The 15493-nt window shown below is 33.8% G+C and overlaps 1 protein-coding gene across 1 annotated transcript; it reads left to right on the top strand.

Moving 5' to 3' along the window:
• Positions 1-4290: 4290 nt before the first annotated feature.
• On the top strand, positions 4291-10326 carry LOC134695655 (vacuolar ATPase assembly integral membrane protein vma21-like). Its single transcript, XM_063556990.1, has 3 exons — positions 4291-4483; positions 6687-6802; positions 8403-10326. Exons 1-3 carry the CDS (start codon positions 4461-4463, stop codon positions 8546-8548), a joined length of 285 nt encoding a protein of 94 aa, XP_063413060.1. The 5' UTR covers positions 4291-4460; the 3' UTR covers positions 8549-10326.
• Positions 10327-15493: the final 5167 nt, after the last annotated feature.

Genomic DNA, 15493 nt, shown 5'->3' with positions numbered 1-15493 from the left:
AGTTATGGTTCTTGTGATATTGCCAGGACACAAACAAATGTTAATAAATCCGGTTTGCTGTCGTTGTGTCAGCCTCTTGTCTTGTAATCAGATTATAGCAAATACAGATAAAAAAAACTCACCAAATGTACTACTCTATGCCAGCAGGGACTTTCTATACCTTAGTAGTATAGAAAGTCCCTGACAACAGTAATAAATACAATCGTTTTAATTTTTCAAAAAAGCAGGATTTTCTTATCCCTAAAATAGATTACTTTAGCCGTATTTGGCACAACTTTTTGGAGTCCTCAATGCTCTCCAACTTTTTTCTTGTTCCGCTTAAAAACTATTTTGATCTGAGCGTCACTGATGAGTCTTGTGAAGACGAAATGCAATACTGGCGTACTAAATTATAATCCTGTAACATTTGGTAACCAATTAAATCTCCATTAGTTCCACTGTATGCTAAATGAGGTATATTTAAAATATGGCATTTCAAGAAAGATAAAATTAATCATAGTCCATGATAGAAGGTACAAACAACTGAAAAAGAATATTTAGCAAAGTAGATTATAGCAAGCCAATCTAGTTATCAAACTGAAAGACATACACTGTATGTGAATGTATTGCACCGGTGTGTGAGAAAAGAGGGAGAAAGATACAAGAGGGACAAATAAACTTACAACGCCATGGCTAAAAAAGAAAATATAAACACACAAAATACACAAGACACAACATAGATAACTAAAGACTAAGCAACACAAACCCCACCAAAAACTGGAGATGAACTCCGGAAGGGTAAGCAGGTCCTGCTCCATGTGTGGCACCGGTCGTATTGCTCATGTTATTAAAAATCCAATAATTCGTGAAAAGGGAAGGGGAGTGTCTGATATCATCTTAAATGGTTATTCCATTCAGGTTAATCAACTTGTGATGGTGTCCGAAAAAATTAAGAAATGATGATTTCAACTTCACCATTTGGAACTCTTCCATTGATAGTTTCCTTGTGAGCAACAACCCTCTATCAAGGAAATTCTGATAGGAATAGAAAGTTCACAATTGGGAAGCTGAAATCATCTCTTTTGTCGTAAAGTTTTGTTTTCAACCGACCCTCATTGTCAATTTCTATATTTGAGGCAGACTAAGCAGTTTCTTTTGAATCCTTTTATCTCTTGTTCAATGTTCAGCAAAGTCACCAAATTTTGAATTATTTAGTGACAGAACATCATCTGTATAGTGGAAGTTAAGTTAAAGGATATTGCTAACTTCTTGTCTTTCTTCCTTAGAATTACCTGTATGAAGTCGGCCTCATAATAATAAAGGAACAAGTTGGCAAGAAAAGGGCACAATTGATTCCCACAGGAATTCCGACAGTCTGTTGAAAACCCGTCCTCCAAACGTAACAAATATGGTGTCAATCAAGAAATCAAGCAGCTTGATAATGTCAGTTTCAGAGATATTTTTGTTTGAATCAGAGTGATTCTTTACAAAGTAGGATTTATCCTTCCCTAAGACAAGAAACTTGTATCTACGTTGGCCTTTTTTTATATAAAACAAAGCAATATCAACTCTTTCAATTTGTCTTTTAGTTTGGAATGGGGAAAACTTGTGTAAAAAGTAGAAAGTCAAATGTTCTTATACTATTGCAAGATGGAAGATCTTAGATTGTATTTATTTTGGACTTTTTAGTATCCACATCTGATTCACGAAACCTCTAGAATTGGCATTAAATAGGGAGGTTTGGTTAGCCACAAAACCAGGTCCAACACATCATTTTTTTTTCTTAAAATGTCCTGTACCAAGTCAGGAAAATGGCCATCGTTATATTATAGTTTTCATCTTTGTGTGTTACATTTTAATGTTGTGTTTTTGTTGTGTCGTAGTTCTCCTCATATTTGATGTGTTTCTCTCAGTTTTAGTTTGTAACCCGAGTTTGGTTTTTTCTCTATTGATTTATGAATTTCGAACAGCAGTGTACTACTGTCGTCTTTATTTATTGGCAGTTTCACAATAACTTTGAAGCCCGGCTTTGATCGCTGATAAGATAGATGTTTTTAATTTAGAAAAAGGTTTCGTGGAGCACTTTGAAGACCCAACAATATATATGTACTGTTGTTTGTAGTTCATGTATACTATACAGTAATGGAAGATCCATTGCTTCATCTTTGGTTGAAATTCCACATGAACATAGTACAGACCTATGATTATCCAGGATTTCCTCTTTGGTAAGTGTCGTGAGGGTATGTGTTGAGTTTCCAAGGGAATTTTCAATACCTGATTCATTTATCAAGCCGTTCATGCAATGAGATTTACACACAAAAACGATGTTGTTTGTGGCTTTATATGCGTGGGCAACACCATATTTGTCGTGGAGGTAGGTAAGTGTTTGGCAACATTAGGGTCTTTAAAGATTGACGTAGCATGATCTAGTATAGATATTGATAGACCCATTCAGTTTCTTAAATCTAATTTGCATCAACGACCTCACAGCCTTAATTCATTCGAAAAGAGTATATACCTCTTCTTTCTCGCGTTTAGTCCATTGCCTGGCATAATCCTCGACTGAATTCATCAGTATTTTGAAGTTGTATTTCCAATTGATAGATTTAGGCTCACGATATTTAGGACCTTTGGATAACACATTTCGCAGGGAAGTGTTATTGACAATGTTGAGGTCACCGGTAATAACGTGGTCAGCCGTATATATGCTATTATACACGGGTCATAATCACAGGGCTGACACTACTAAATTCAATCATAGTCAAACTGTTACCTATGGTAGTATTTTAATCAGTAAGACTTTCTAAGATAACAATACAAATACAAAAAATCTGGACTAAAAGTAAGGCGTATTGGTACAGTTTTCAATTTGTTAGCAGGCATGACGTAAAACAGCGAATCAAAGAATTCAACTTAATTTATAACTAATATAGGATAATGCTCTTGATTAAAAAATACTCCATTCCAGGACCTTTTGTTTTACAAATAATTGATAAGTTCCAGTTCGACGGGTTCAAACAGAAAGATTTGAACGCAGAGAAAACTGTGTATCTTATAATCGGCATGACTTTTTCAGATAAAAAAATAATACTAAGATGATCTTGCGCATAGTTATATACTTTAATTCAGTCACGGACCCGCGATATCACGGGTGTGTTCAGACTCTAGTAATAATTAAAAAGCTAAAGTGTTGACAAATAGTATATGGCTAAGGTAATCTATATTATATCAAAAAAAATAAAAATTGAAAGATAGATAATCAGATGAATTTCAAAGAAATCTATTTGCACAGATGAATGATGAAGTTCTTTCTCATATAAGAGAACAAAATCATATGACAATTTTATGTCTTTTAATTATGTACACATATACAATGTAAAGAAATCTGGTCATTCACTGAAAAGTATGGCAAAAGCATTTTAACTGTCGTCAAAAATATCTACTCTTTTATTTTTAACAGGAATTAATTTTTCAGTGCTGTATAAAGATTTTATTTTACTTTGCAATGTAAACGCTTTCTTAGAATATTTCTAGTTGAAAATTTATTGTTTTATTTGCAAATAAATTAAAAAAATCAGCATTCCCCTTAATTGATATTGCAATATCCCCAAACAGAAAATGTGTTATGGTAAATGGAACATTTATACCATTAGACAAACACCATGAGTCAATTTCACAATTCCAAAATGAATGTACTTCTTTGCAAAAAGTACAATTTGGATTGTCAGAAATTCAAAAATGTATTTGTACCCAGAATATGCTGATTTTTTTTCTATATTGTAACCATTGCAATTTGGTATGCTTTGTGACTTCAAACGGTAATTTGAAATTAATCTTCATTCATTTTCATCGACAGTTAAAATTGGCAGAAGAGTTATGAAACAACACAGCATACTTTCTGCTTTAAAGAATGAAAGAAAGGGCTATACTTTTGATAATTATAATCTAGTCACTCCATTCATTCCTTCATTTGCCAAATTTTTTTTTTAAAGCTCAAGGGGAACTAAAGACACGTTTTCACTATTAATTAGAAATAATATAGTTTCAACGAGTCAGAAAAAATGGGATCAAATTTAAACTTTATATTTAGTATAGAAAGTCACTGAGTAAAATAAGAACGCTCTTGTATTACTTTTTTATATAGAAAATCTATTTTTCATATAAAAATTACGTTGTGACACAAGAGACATATAATTATGTAAATGTATTATATGTCTCTGGTGACACTGAAAAATTAGTAGGACCATGTTCCTTCTCTGTTACCTAGATTTAAAGGTTTTGAACTTTTATCTTGTACGTTGTGGGATATGAATTTTTAATATATATTTCGGTCTTCGTGTAAATTGGGCTCACGTGGAATGCTGATTGATCAAAATAAGGATTAGACCGACAAAATAATAACTTTTTCTGTCCAATATGAGCTGATAACTGATGTTACACGCTATCGATTTTTAAAACGACAAAAATTTCAATTTTTGACCATGGCTGATGATCTTAGAACCAGGTATTGCATTAATAACCAGCGTTTATAAGTATAAATCATGTTTGTGTAAAAAATATAACTATTTGTGGTAAAAATTGATGTCCCAGAAATCCGGATTTTTATAAATGCTTTCGACATTGTTCGACTATCTAATATATTTATATACGATGATTATTTGTTGCCAAAATTTATTTTAATATGAGGGGAAACCTTGTTACCCAATAATACTGGGACCAATCTAAGACTTGAACCTGATCCTTTGTATTGTTGAGACATGTTGATTATTTATGTTTGCTTAACACTTGTCATGTGACTGGTCACTCTGACTGTGTCTGTGGATTCTCACTTTTGGCACTAACCCTGGGGACTGGGGAATAGAAATATGGTCTCTAAGGTCTTCCTACAACCCCAGCTGCTGCCTATATGTGGCATCCTTTTAGTTAGTCTAAATAATAATGACGTCTGGCAAGGCAGTTTTAATTTTTTTCTGGGCCTTCCTACGTCAAGGCCTCCCATAAAAAAAATTAAAATAGCATTGGCAGATCCAGTGGGATGGTTCCTGGGGTTGAACCCCCCCCCGTTTTTTTTGGCCAATCAATGCATGTGAATGGGGACATACCCCCCACCCCACCCCCTCTTTAAAATGGCTAAATCCGCCCTAGTCCAAATAATTATCAAGACTTCATAACTATTTGGACTAGGTCCGCCCCTGAAATAGTCTTTCTATAAACCAAAACCCTGAAATTCCGAGACCCCAGTAGTCCAACAGACCAATATTTCCAACAGTTCAATAATCAGACAATCCATTGATCTGCCGACAGTCAGATAATTTGACAGTCAGTTGATCAGACAGTCTGATAGTCCTACACAAATCTGTGCTGCTGATATCTTCATATAAGCTTACTCATGCCAAAACACGAGGATTTTTTTCCAATTTTAAAATTGGAATGCGTAGTAATGGGATAAAAATATCGGTCTGTTGGACTACTGGGGTCTCGGAATTTCAGGGTTTTGATTTATAGCTACACTTCCGCAAATTGTACATCCCACATACCAAAGGTAGTCCAAATAATTAAGAGTCTGGCAAGTTTATTTCAGGGGCGGATCTAGTTCAAATAATTCTGACGTTGTGATAAAAATGTTTAAAATCAGTTATTGTACCAGAGATGTGAGAGGAAGAGTGAAATCAACCCTTCTGAGGAATCAAATATCTGGTACCCAGACACAGAATCAAACTTTGGACCTTCAGCACTATAGCCATCAGTCTTAACCACCATAACTATCTGCTGTGTCTGATGTGTATGAGCAATTACTATTGCCAATCTTTGTACCGACCCTTTTCGCATAACGGTAATTAATATCTCTGGTACAAAAACTGATTTTAAACTTTTGGGGCCTCGGTGGTCAAAGTTGATAACAATTTGACCGGGAAATCAATCTGCTGATAACTCTTTGGTCTGTCTGTTCAGTTTCTTCCACCATAATAACAGACTTCCTGGTTTCCTTGCACTCCCTTCCTGTTGGGGTGGGGATTGATTTTCCTTGTAAATATTGTTGTGAATATAATATTAATTACGTTAGTGACACATCTTCATTAATCCCAATAGGAAGTGTACATAAAAGTTATATTTGCCACTGGACTTTTGAAATTGAGACAACATTTTTAATATTTATGTGAGAAACTTATCAATTCTATAAATTATATTGATGAACAATGGACTCTTTTAAATGTGGAGGACAAACAAATGTTTTGTAACATTAGAAATGTACAGGAAAATGCAGGAATGTGAAAATCATCTTTCTGTATGTAACTGTAAACATTCTCACAAAAATTAAACTTTGTAAACAGATATCATATTTAATTAAAGCTTCCTTAGAGACATGACAGACAATGTATTGTCTCATTGGGAACAACTTTTTCAATTAAAGCAAGACCACTTTAAACTAATAAATAAAAATCATATGCTATGCTATAGCAGCTATGGAAAGGATTTAGTATAAGCTTCATTTTCAGTGGTACTAGGTGAGTTATTTACCATTTTAAAAGATGAAAGTGTGCCACAAAATTAGAAAAAAATTAGAAAAAATGTGTAGCTAATCCAATTGTATAAAACCAGCTTGCTGATACTCTACAGATCTGTATACATTGTATAAGTAATTGTACAAGATTTTATATTTATGGAAAAGAAGGAATAGTTTTTTAGTTATTTTTTGTCTTTTGCAGAATGGAAGATAAAGAAAAGACGGACACTGTTATGAGGACTATGGTTGTTTTTAGTCTGGCTATGATTACTTTACCAATATTTCTCTATTTCGTCAGCAAAAGTTTTTTCTTTGAAGGTAAGTTATTGATGGCATGGCCCTGTTTAATATGATGCTTTGATTGAAAATATAATAATACCCTGTTTAAAAAAAGTGGGCTAATACTGTCTTACCACTGTCTGTCAAACCGTCAGTCCATTCATCTGTCTGTCCATCCGTCCCATGACATCGCATCTTTCTCATAAACTGCACCATAAGAACTTCTGAAATTTGGTTTCAGGGTTTATATAAGTCAGCTAAACCCTTTAATGCATTTTCAGATTCATCACTCAACAACTTCCTGTTTCAAACACTTGTAAATTAAATATAGAAATTAATGATATTTTTATATTTCTATGATAAACATTCTTAAAATAGACTGATCAGCACCACAATATATGTATACCCTGAAAAGTTAAGAAAAGTCTGTTAATTTGTTAATTTGTTTATGAGTTATTGCCCCTGAAATACACAGTTCTCCAAATTTTCCATTGTTTTTTTGTTGTTATCTTGACCACTATAGATGTATGGTTAAAATTGAAAAGTGTAAAATTATCAACATGACAAAATTTTTCTACTCTAAAAGTCAGGAAATCTGACAACCTATTTTCCTGATTTTTGATTTTTTTACCCTGAAATGTTGATTTCTCTGTTTTGGCAATTTTTTACAAAACTGTGGGAACTAGGTTACAATGTAACTGTGTAAATTTTGGAAATGTCACTGATCAGCAACTAGAATAACAAGTTTGTGCATTTAAGGGGGCTCACCAATCAATTTTGATTTTAATGCCAAAAATGGCATTTTTGCACCAAAGGGAGATAATTTGGGCTTTTTCAATGATATTTACATTTTAAAAGTCACCTGGGGCCAAAATTAATTGATTTTTGAAAAGATTTTTGTACCATACATAGTGTTAAGTAACAACTACTAAAGGTAATGAACAAAATTTGTAATAAAAAATAGATGTTTATCCTTTTTCTGAAAATTTTGTACCTTCGAGCCTCCATAAGGGTTTTCATTAGCAGACCAGGTGAGAAAAGCAGGTTCAGAGGTTGCACTTGTGTAAGTCTACTTTATACACTTATCAATATTGAAATGGGAAAGGATTAAGATAAAAAAAAATCCAATTTAAATTGTATTGAAACAAATAAATAATTTAAAAAAAAATCTTTCATCTTTTTTGGGATATCAATCCAGGAAAGTGGAAGAGTATTATGTTTACTGGAAGTGGTGCGGCCTAGTAAAAACAGCAAACAGAATGTAGAAAAAAATTGTTTTTGACTTCAGGGTAACTTAACTTTTATTCTTTGTAACATGACCTAATTTTTTTTCGATTAAATCACTAAATCAGTACATACATAATATGAACATGAAAAAAAAATATATGTAGCATTTTTTTTTTTTTTTTCAAAGATAAGCTGTTTTGCATGTAAACATATGGAACAGGCAATTACATGACTGCAACAGTGACTGCATTTAATATTGTTAATATGTAGTTGTAATGTTTATAGGGTTTGTAGAATAGTTCTTTACAACACATGATAGCTTCAATATTTTGTAGCAATATGGAACACTACTGTAATACTTTTGTAATGTAAAAACAGAAATGCTTCATTAAAACCATTTCTCTCTTTTCAGCGTTTCTTGGAATGAGTTCAGAAAACAGTTACTTTTATGCAGCATTTGTTGCCATAGGAACAGTACATTTAATTCTAGGACTGTTTGTTTACAGAGCATTCACTGAAGATTCTGAAGCTAGACGGACTCCTTTCAAACAAGACTAGATCTTTTATGAAAATAATATTATTAAGGCAAATGTCATTAAAAAATCCTAGATTATCTTCCATTATTTTTATAACAAGTGTGGCTGGAAGATTAAGGGCCATTTTTGTGTCAAATTTGCTATTAAAATTTCCTGAAAGAAAATAGCATGATAAAAAAAAAATCTGATTTGAAAAAAACAGGGCAGAGGATAGTCTAGGAATTTATTGCCTGAATGACTGTTTCAGTTGTATTACGATCCTTGTGAATATTTTATTGAAGGATAGATGTATAATATTACCAGGGGGTATCATGTTGTATATGCCAAAATTTGGGTTTTGTTTAGGGAAAAATCTGTTTATTGTAACTAAAACAAAAAGAATTTTCAAATAGAATATGCAATACAAATTCTAAATAATACAATGTACTTTTTCTTCAGATTTAGTACAAATATTGACTATTTAATGAATTAACTATATATTATAACTTTTTTAAAGTTCACAATTTTTATATTTATTCGTTTTAAGTTTGCATTGGTTGGTTTAAAAACCGAAAGTATCATAATGTAAATATGTGTACAATGTGATTCATTTGGTGTAAATTATCATGTACATAATGAACATATATATGCATTTGTCAAACTATCATATATGTCATTTTATTAAATTGAATAAAATGTTAATTCAATTTGTTGCTTTAATTGATTTTTTTAATATATATATATAAATAATGAATTTGGATAAGACTTTCTCTTTGGCAATGACATACTAGTTTTATGAAAATATGATTATCTAAATCATTCATTTTTATAACCATTTTAAATATATATATATATGCAGCTAAGTTTTGGTGATATGGACATAACTATTGAATGTGGATGAAATACTGTAAATTCAGAAAGTATCACATTCTGACATCCTATACATGTACCTGTATGCAGATTTTCCCTGAAATTTTCCCATAATTTGTCTTTTTTTCTTCTACCAAAATTTCTATAGTAAATGCATCCCAATAAATTCTGAATTTACAGTATATGGTTTACATATATGCATATTATTACAAAATTTACAGTATATGCATATTTTTAGGGGCCAGCTGAAGGACACCTATGGGTGCGGGAATTCTCGCTACATTGAAGACCCATTGGTTGCCTTCGGCTGTTGTCTGCTCTATGGTCGGGTGGTTGTCGCTTTGACATATTTACCATTTCCTCTTCAATTTTATTTGATTTATATAATAAAATTTTGAAGTGAAAACATACTTGAAATGTACCTGTAAGGCTTTCAATTTTGATTGTAAGAAATATCTGATCACATTATTAACCTAGAACTTCCTCAAAATATGTTTTTCTCAATAAATGTGCAATATGCATCAGTGCCAGAATTTTTACTTGTTTTAGACAATTTGAGACAGTGATTTGAGTGAATGGGCAATAATTTTTTCTGCATCAATTCAGAACAAACTGTTTTCAGGATGACACCAAACAGTTTTCTATATTTATGATGATAAGTACATGTAAAAAAAAATGGATATAGAGGGGTTTTAAAATGTATTATGATATAAAGAGAGAAATAAACAACACTCATGATAGACTAGAATTTATAATAATTGTTTTAACAATTTAAAGAATCTTGTCTTTTTTGTAAGATATAGTGTGTAGTATGAGAGAGTTGAAATACTGTGTAGATTCTGTTAGTATGCTAGTTGAAATGTAGAGGAGATAACATAATCAAGAATGTCTGGAAAGGTTTATGATTTTGTGTATATATCAACCATTTTTATAAATACATGTATTTATGGTCGGGTTGTTGTCTCTTTGATACATTCCCCATTTCCATTCTCAAGTTTATGTATATCAATGAAAGAAAAAAAGTATTCATTTCATCAGAATTAGTTTATTTACATCTGTCTTCTAAAGAAATTCGTTTTCTATTATCTGTTTAATAGATAACTATTAAATATTCTGGAGAAACATTCAATTTTTATAAAAAAAAAAAAAAAGAAGAAATTAATACATGTATCTTATTTGGGACAATACTGCATGAATATTTTCATTTTTCATTTACAACTATTTTCTACATTTTTAGATCAGGATAATCACCGTTTTAAGCTGCCTTTAGAAAAATTATCTATGTATGCCAGTAGCAGTGGCAATGTTAGGACATCCATTTTCAAAATCCTCCTGCCGTTTGACAAATTGCTGTTACCATAATTTTCCAATTTCAAAATTTACACCATTTTAACCATAATTTTCTAATTTCAAAATTTACACCATTTTCATAAAAAAAATTCCATTTGTAAAGAAGAATTCATAAAATTCTAAAATAAGTTCATTGATGTGCAATTTTATCACTGACCTATGTTCGAAAAGGTACTACACAAGTTTCCATTCAATGTTTTTTAAATAGTTTTAAAATGCAAACCATTCTGGTGTTTTGTGGACGTTATCTGACGCCAGTGTAGAAGGTTCATGTGGTTAAACAACCAATTCTAGAGTAGAACTTAAAAATATCAAAAGATATCAAAGGGACATTCAAAATCATAAGTCGAAAATAAACTGACAACACCATGGTTCAAAAATAAAGAGACAAACAAACAACAATAAACTAATCCATTGCATAGAAAAAATAATACCAAGGAACAGTAAACCCATAAAAAACTGGGGGTGATCTCAAATGCTCCAGAAATAGTTAGAATATACAACACTATCCCACAAGTGACAGTGGCACCTGTTGTGTTGCTCATATTAGTGCAAACCCAGTGATAAGTCTTATTTAGTACGTTACATTTTGGGGAAAGTGAACAGGATTATAGTTACGACAATTGGAACATATCTGTTGTCATCTAAGAGACAGATATTCCACAACAGTCAACAAATTTGTGATGTCATCTTAAAAATTTATGAAGGGACCATTTCAATTTCACCACTTGGAACTCTTGGTTAACTAGCTTCCTTGTGAGCAGCAACCCTTTATCAAGGGATAACAAGCCATAAGTTGTTGCTTTGACATAACTAGCTTCCTTGTGAGCAGCAGCCCTTTATCAAGGGATAACAAGCCATAAGTTGTTGCTTTGACATAACTAGCTTCCTTGTGAGCAGCAACCCTTTATCAAGGGAATACAAGCCATAACTTGTTGCTTTGACATAACTAGCTTCCTTATGAGCAGAAACCCTTTATCAAGGGAATACAAGCCATAACTTGTTGCTTTGACATAACTAGCTTCCTTATGAACAGCAACCTATTATCAAGGGATTACAAGCCATAACTTGTTGCTTTGACATAACTAGCTTCCTTATGAACAGCAACCTATTATCAAGGGATTACAAGCCATAACTTGTTGCTTTGACATAACTAGCTTCCTTATGAACAGCAACCTATTATCAAGGGATTACAAGCCATAACTTGTTGCTTTGACATAACTAGCTTCCTTATGAGCATCAACTCTTTATCAAGGGAATACAAGCCGTAAGTTGTTGCTTTGACATAACTAGCTTCCTTATGAACAGCAACCTATTATCAAGGGATTACAAGCCATAACTTGTTGCTTTGACATAACTAGCTTCCTTATGAGCATCAACTCTTTATCAAGGGATTACAAGCCATAAGTTGTTGCTTTGACATAACTAGCTTCCTTATGAGCATCAACTCTTTATCAAGGGAATACAAGCCATAAGTTGTTGCTTTGACATAACTAGCTTCCTTATGAGCAGCAACTCTTTATCAAGGGAATACAAGCCGTAAGTTGTTGCTTTGACATAACTAGCTTCCTTGTGAGCAGCAACCCTTTATCAAGGGATTACAAGCCATAAGTTGTTGTTTTGACATAACTAGCTTCCTTATGAACAGCAACCCTTTATCAAGGGATTACAATCCATAAGATGTTGCTTTGACATAACTAGCTTCCTTGTGAGCATCAACTCTTTATCAAGGGAATACAAGCCATAACTTGTTGCTTTGACATAACTAGCTTCCTTATGAGCATCAACCCTTTATCAAGGGAATACAAGCCATAAGTTGTTGCTTTGACATAACTATCTTCCTTATGAGCATCAACCCGTTATCAAGGGATTACAAGCCATAACTTGTTGCTTTGACATAACTAGCTTCCTTATGAGCATCAACTCTTTATCAAGGGAATACAAGCCATAACTTGTTGCTTTGACATAACTAGCTTCCTTATGAACAGCAACCTATTATCAAGGGATAACAAGCCATAACTTGTTGCTTTGACATAACTAGCTTCCTTATGAGCATCAACTCTTTATCAAGGGATTACAAGCCATAAGTTGTTGCTTTGACATAACTAGCTTCCTTGTGAGCAGCAACCCTTTATCAAGGGATAACAAGCCATAAGTTGTTGCTTTGAAATAACTAGCTTCCTTGTGAGCAGCAACCCTTTATCAAGGGAATACAAGCCGTAAGTTGTTGCTTTGACATAACTAGCTTCCTTATGAGCAGAAACCCTTTATCAAGGGAATACAAGCCATAACTTGTTGCTTTGACATAACTAGCTTCCTTATGAACAGCAACCTATTATCAAGGGATTACAAGCCATAATATGTTGCTTTGACATAACTAGCTTCCTTATGAACAGCAACCTATTATCAAGGGATTACAAGCCATAACTTGTTGCTTTGACATAACTAGCTTCCTTATGAACAGCAACCTATTATCAAGGGATTACAAGCCATAACTTGTTGCTTTGACATAACTAGCTTCCTTATGAGCATCAACTCTTTATCAAGGGAATACAAGCCGTAAGTTGTTGCTTTGACATAACTAGCTTCTTTATGAACAGCAACCTATTATCAAGGGATTACAAGCCATAACTTGTTGCTTTGACATAACTAGCTTCCTTATGAGCATCAACTCTTTATCAAGGGATTACAAGCCATAAGTTGTTGCTTTGACATAACTAGCTTCCTTATGAGCATCAACTCTTTATCAAGGGATTACAAGCCATAAGTTGTTGCTTTGACATAACTAGCTTCCTTATGAGCATCAACTCTTTATCAAGGGATTACAAGCCATAACTTGTTGCTTTGACATAACTAGCTTCCTTATGAGCATCAACTCTTTATCAAGGGATTACAAGCCATAACTTGTTGCTTTGACATAACTAGCTTCCTTATGAGCATCAACTCTTTATCAAGGGATTACAAGCCATAAGTTGTTGCTTTGACATAACTAGCTTCCTTATGAGCATCAACTCTTTATCAAGGGAATACAAGCCATAACTTGTTGCTTTGACATAACTAGCTTCCTTATGAGCATCAACTCTTTATCAAGGGAATACAAGCCATAACTTGTTGCTTTGACATAACTAGCTTCCTTATGAACAGCAACCAATTATCAAGGGATTACAAGCCATAACTTGTTGCTTTGACATAACTAGCTTCCTTATGAGAAGCAACCCGTTATCAAGGGATAACAAGCCATAAGTTGTTGCTTTGACATAACTAGCTTCCTTATGAGCATCAACCTATTATCAAGGGATTACAAGCCATAACTTGTTGCTTTGACATAACTAGCTTCCTTATGAGAAGCAACCCGTTATCAAGGGATAACAAGCCATAAGTTGTTGCTTTGACATAACTAGCTTCCTTATGAGCATCAACTTATTATCAAGGGATTACAAGCCATAACTTGTTGCTTTGACATAACTAGCTTCCTTATGAACAGCAACCTATTATCAAGGGATTACAAGCCATAACTTGTTGCTTTGACATAACTAGCTTCCTTATGAGCATCAACTCTTTATCAAGGGAATACAAGCCATAACTTGTTGCTTTGACATAACTAGCTTCCTTATGAACAGCAACCTATTATCAAGGGATTACAAGCCATAACTTGTTGCTTTGACATAACTAGCTTCCTTATGAGAAGCAACCCGTTATCAAGGGATAACAAGCCATAAGTTGTTGCTTTGACATAACTAGCTTCCTTATGAACAGCAACCTATTATCAAGGGATTACAAGCCATAACTTGTTGCTTTGACATAACTAGCTTCCTTATGAGCATCAACTCTTTATCAAGGGAATACAAGCCATAACTTGTTGCTTTGACATAACTAGCTTCCTTATGAACAGCAACCTATTATCAAGGGATTACAAGTCATAACTTGTTGCTTTGACATAACTAGCTTCCTTATGAGAAGCAACCCGTTATCAAGGGATAACAAGCCATAAGTTGTTGCTTTGACATAACTAGCTTCCTTATGAGCATCAACTCTTTATCAAGGGATTACAAGCCATAAGTTGTTGCTTTGACATAACTAGCTTCCTTATGAGCATCAACCCTTTATCAAGGGATTACAAGCCATAAGTTGTTGCTTTGACATACAACGATTGTCATTAGAATTGAACTTGAGTCAAACAGCTGTGTGTTTGAAATTGAGTAAATTAACATAGAAAGCAGTGGGGCCAATGAGTTAGTGGTGAAATAGTGGGCCATGAATTAGTGGTGGTCTTCCTGAGAGCAGTGGGCCATGAATTAGTGGTGGTCTACCTGAGAGCAGTGGGCCATGAATTAGTGGTGGTCTACCTGAGAGCAGTGGGCCATGAATTAGTGGTGGTCTACCTGAAAGCAGGGGGGCCATGAATTAGTGGTGGTCTTCTGAAAGCAGGGGGGCCATGAATTAGTGGTCTTCCTGAAAGCAGTGGGGCCATGAATTAGTGGTGGTCTACCTGAAAGCAGTGGGGCCATGAAAAAGTGGTGGTCTTCTGAAAGTAGTGGGGCCATGAATTGGTGGTGGTCTTCCTGAAAGCAGTGGGGCCATGAATTAGTGGTCTTCCTGAAAGCAGTGGGACCATGAATTAGTGGTGGTCTTCCTGAAAGCAGTGGGGCCATGAATTAGAGGTGGTCTTCCTGAAAGCAGTGGGGCCATGAATTGGTGGTGGTCTTCCTGAAAGCAGTGGGGCCATGAATTAGTGGTCTTCCTGAAAGCAGTGGGACCATGAATTAGT

This window comes from Mytilus trossulus, chromosome 14 (genome assembly GCF_036588685.1).
Source record: "Mytilus trossulus isolate FHL-02 chromosome 14, PNRI_Mtr1.1.1.hap1, whole genome shotgun sequence".
NCBI lineage: Eukaryota > Metazoa > Mollusca > Bivalvia > Mytilida > Mytilidae > Mytilus > Mytilus trossulus.
Note: the sequence above shows the minus strand (reverse complement) of the source record. Positions and strands in the feature narration are given on the sequence as shown.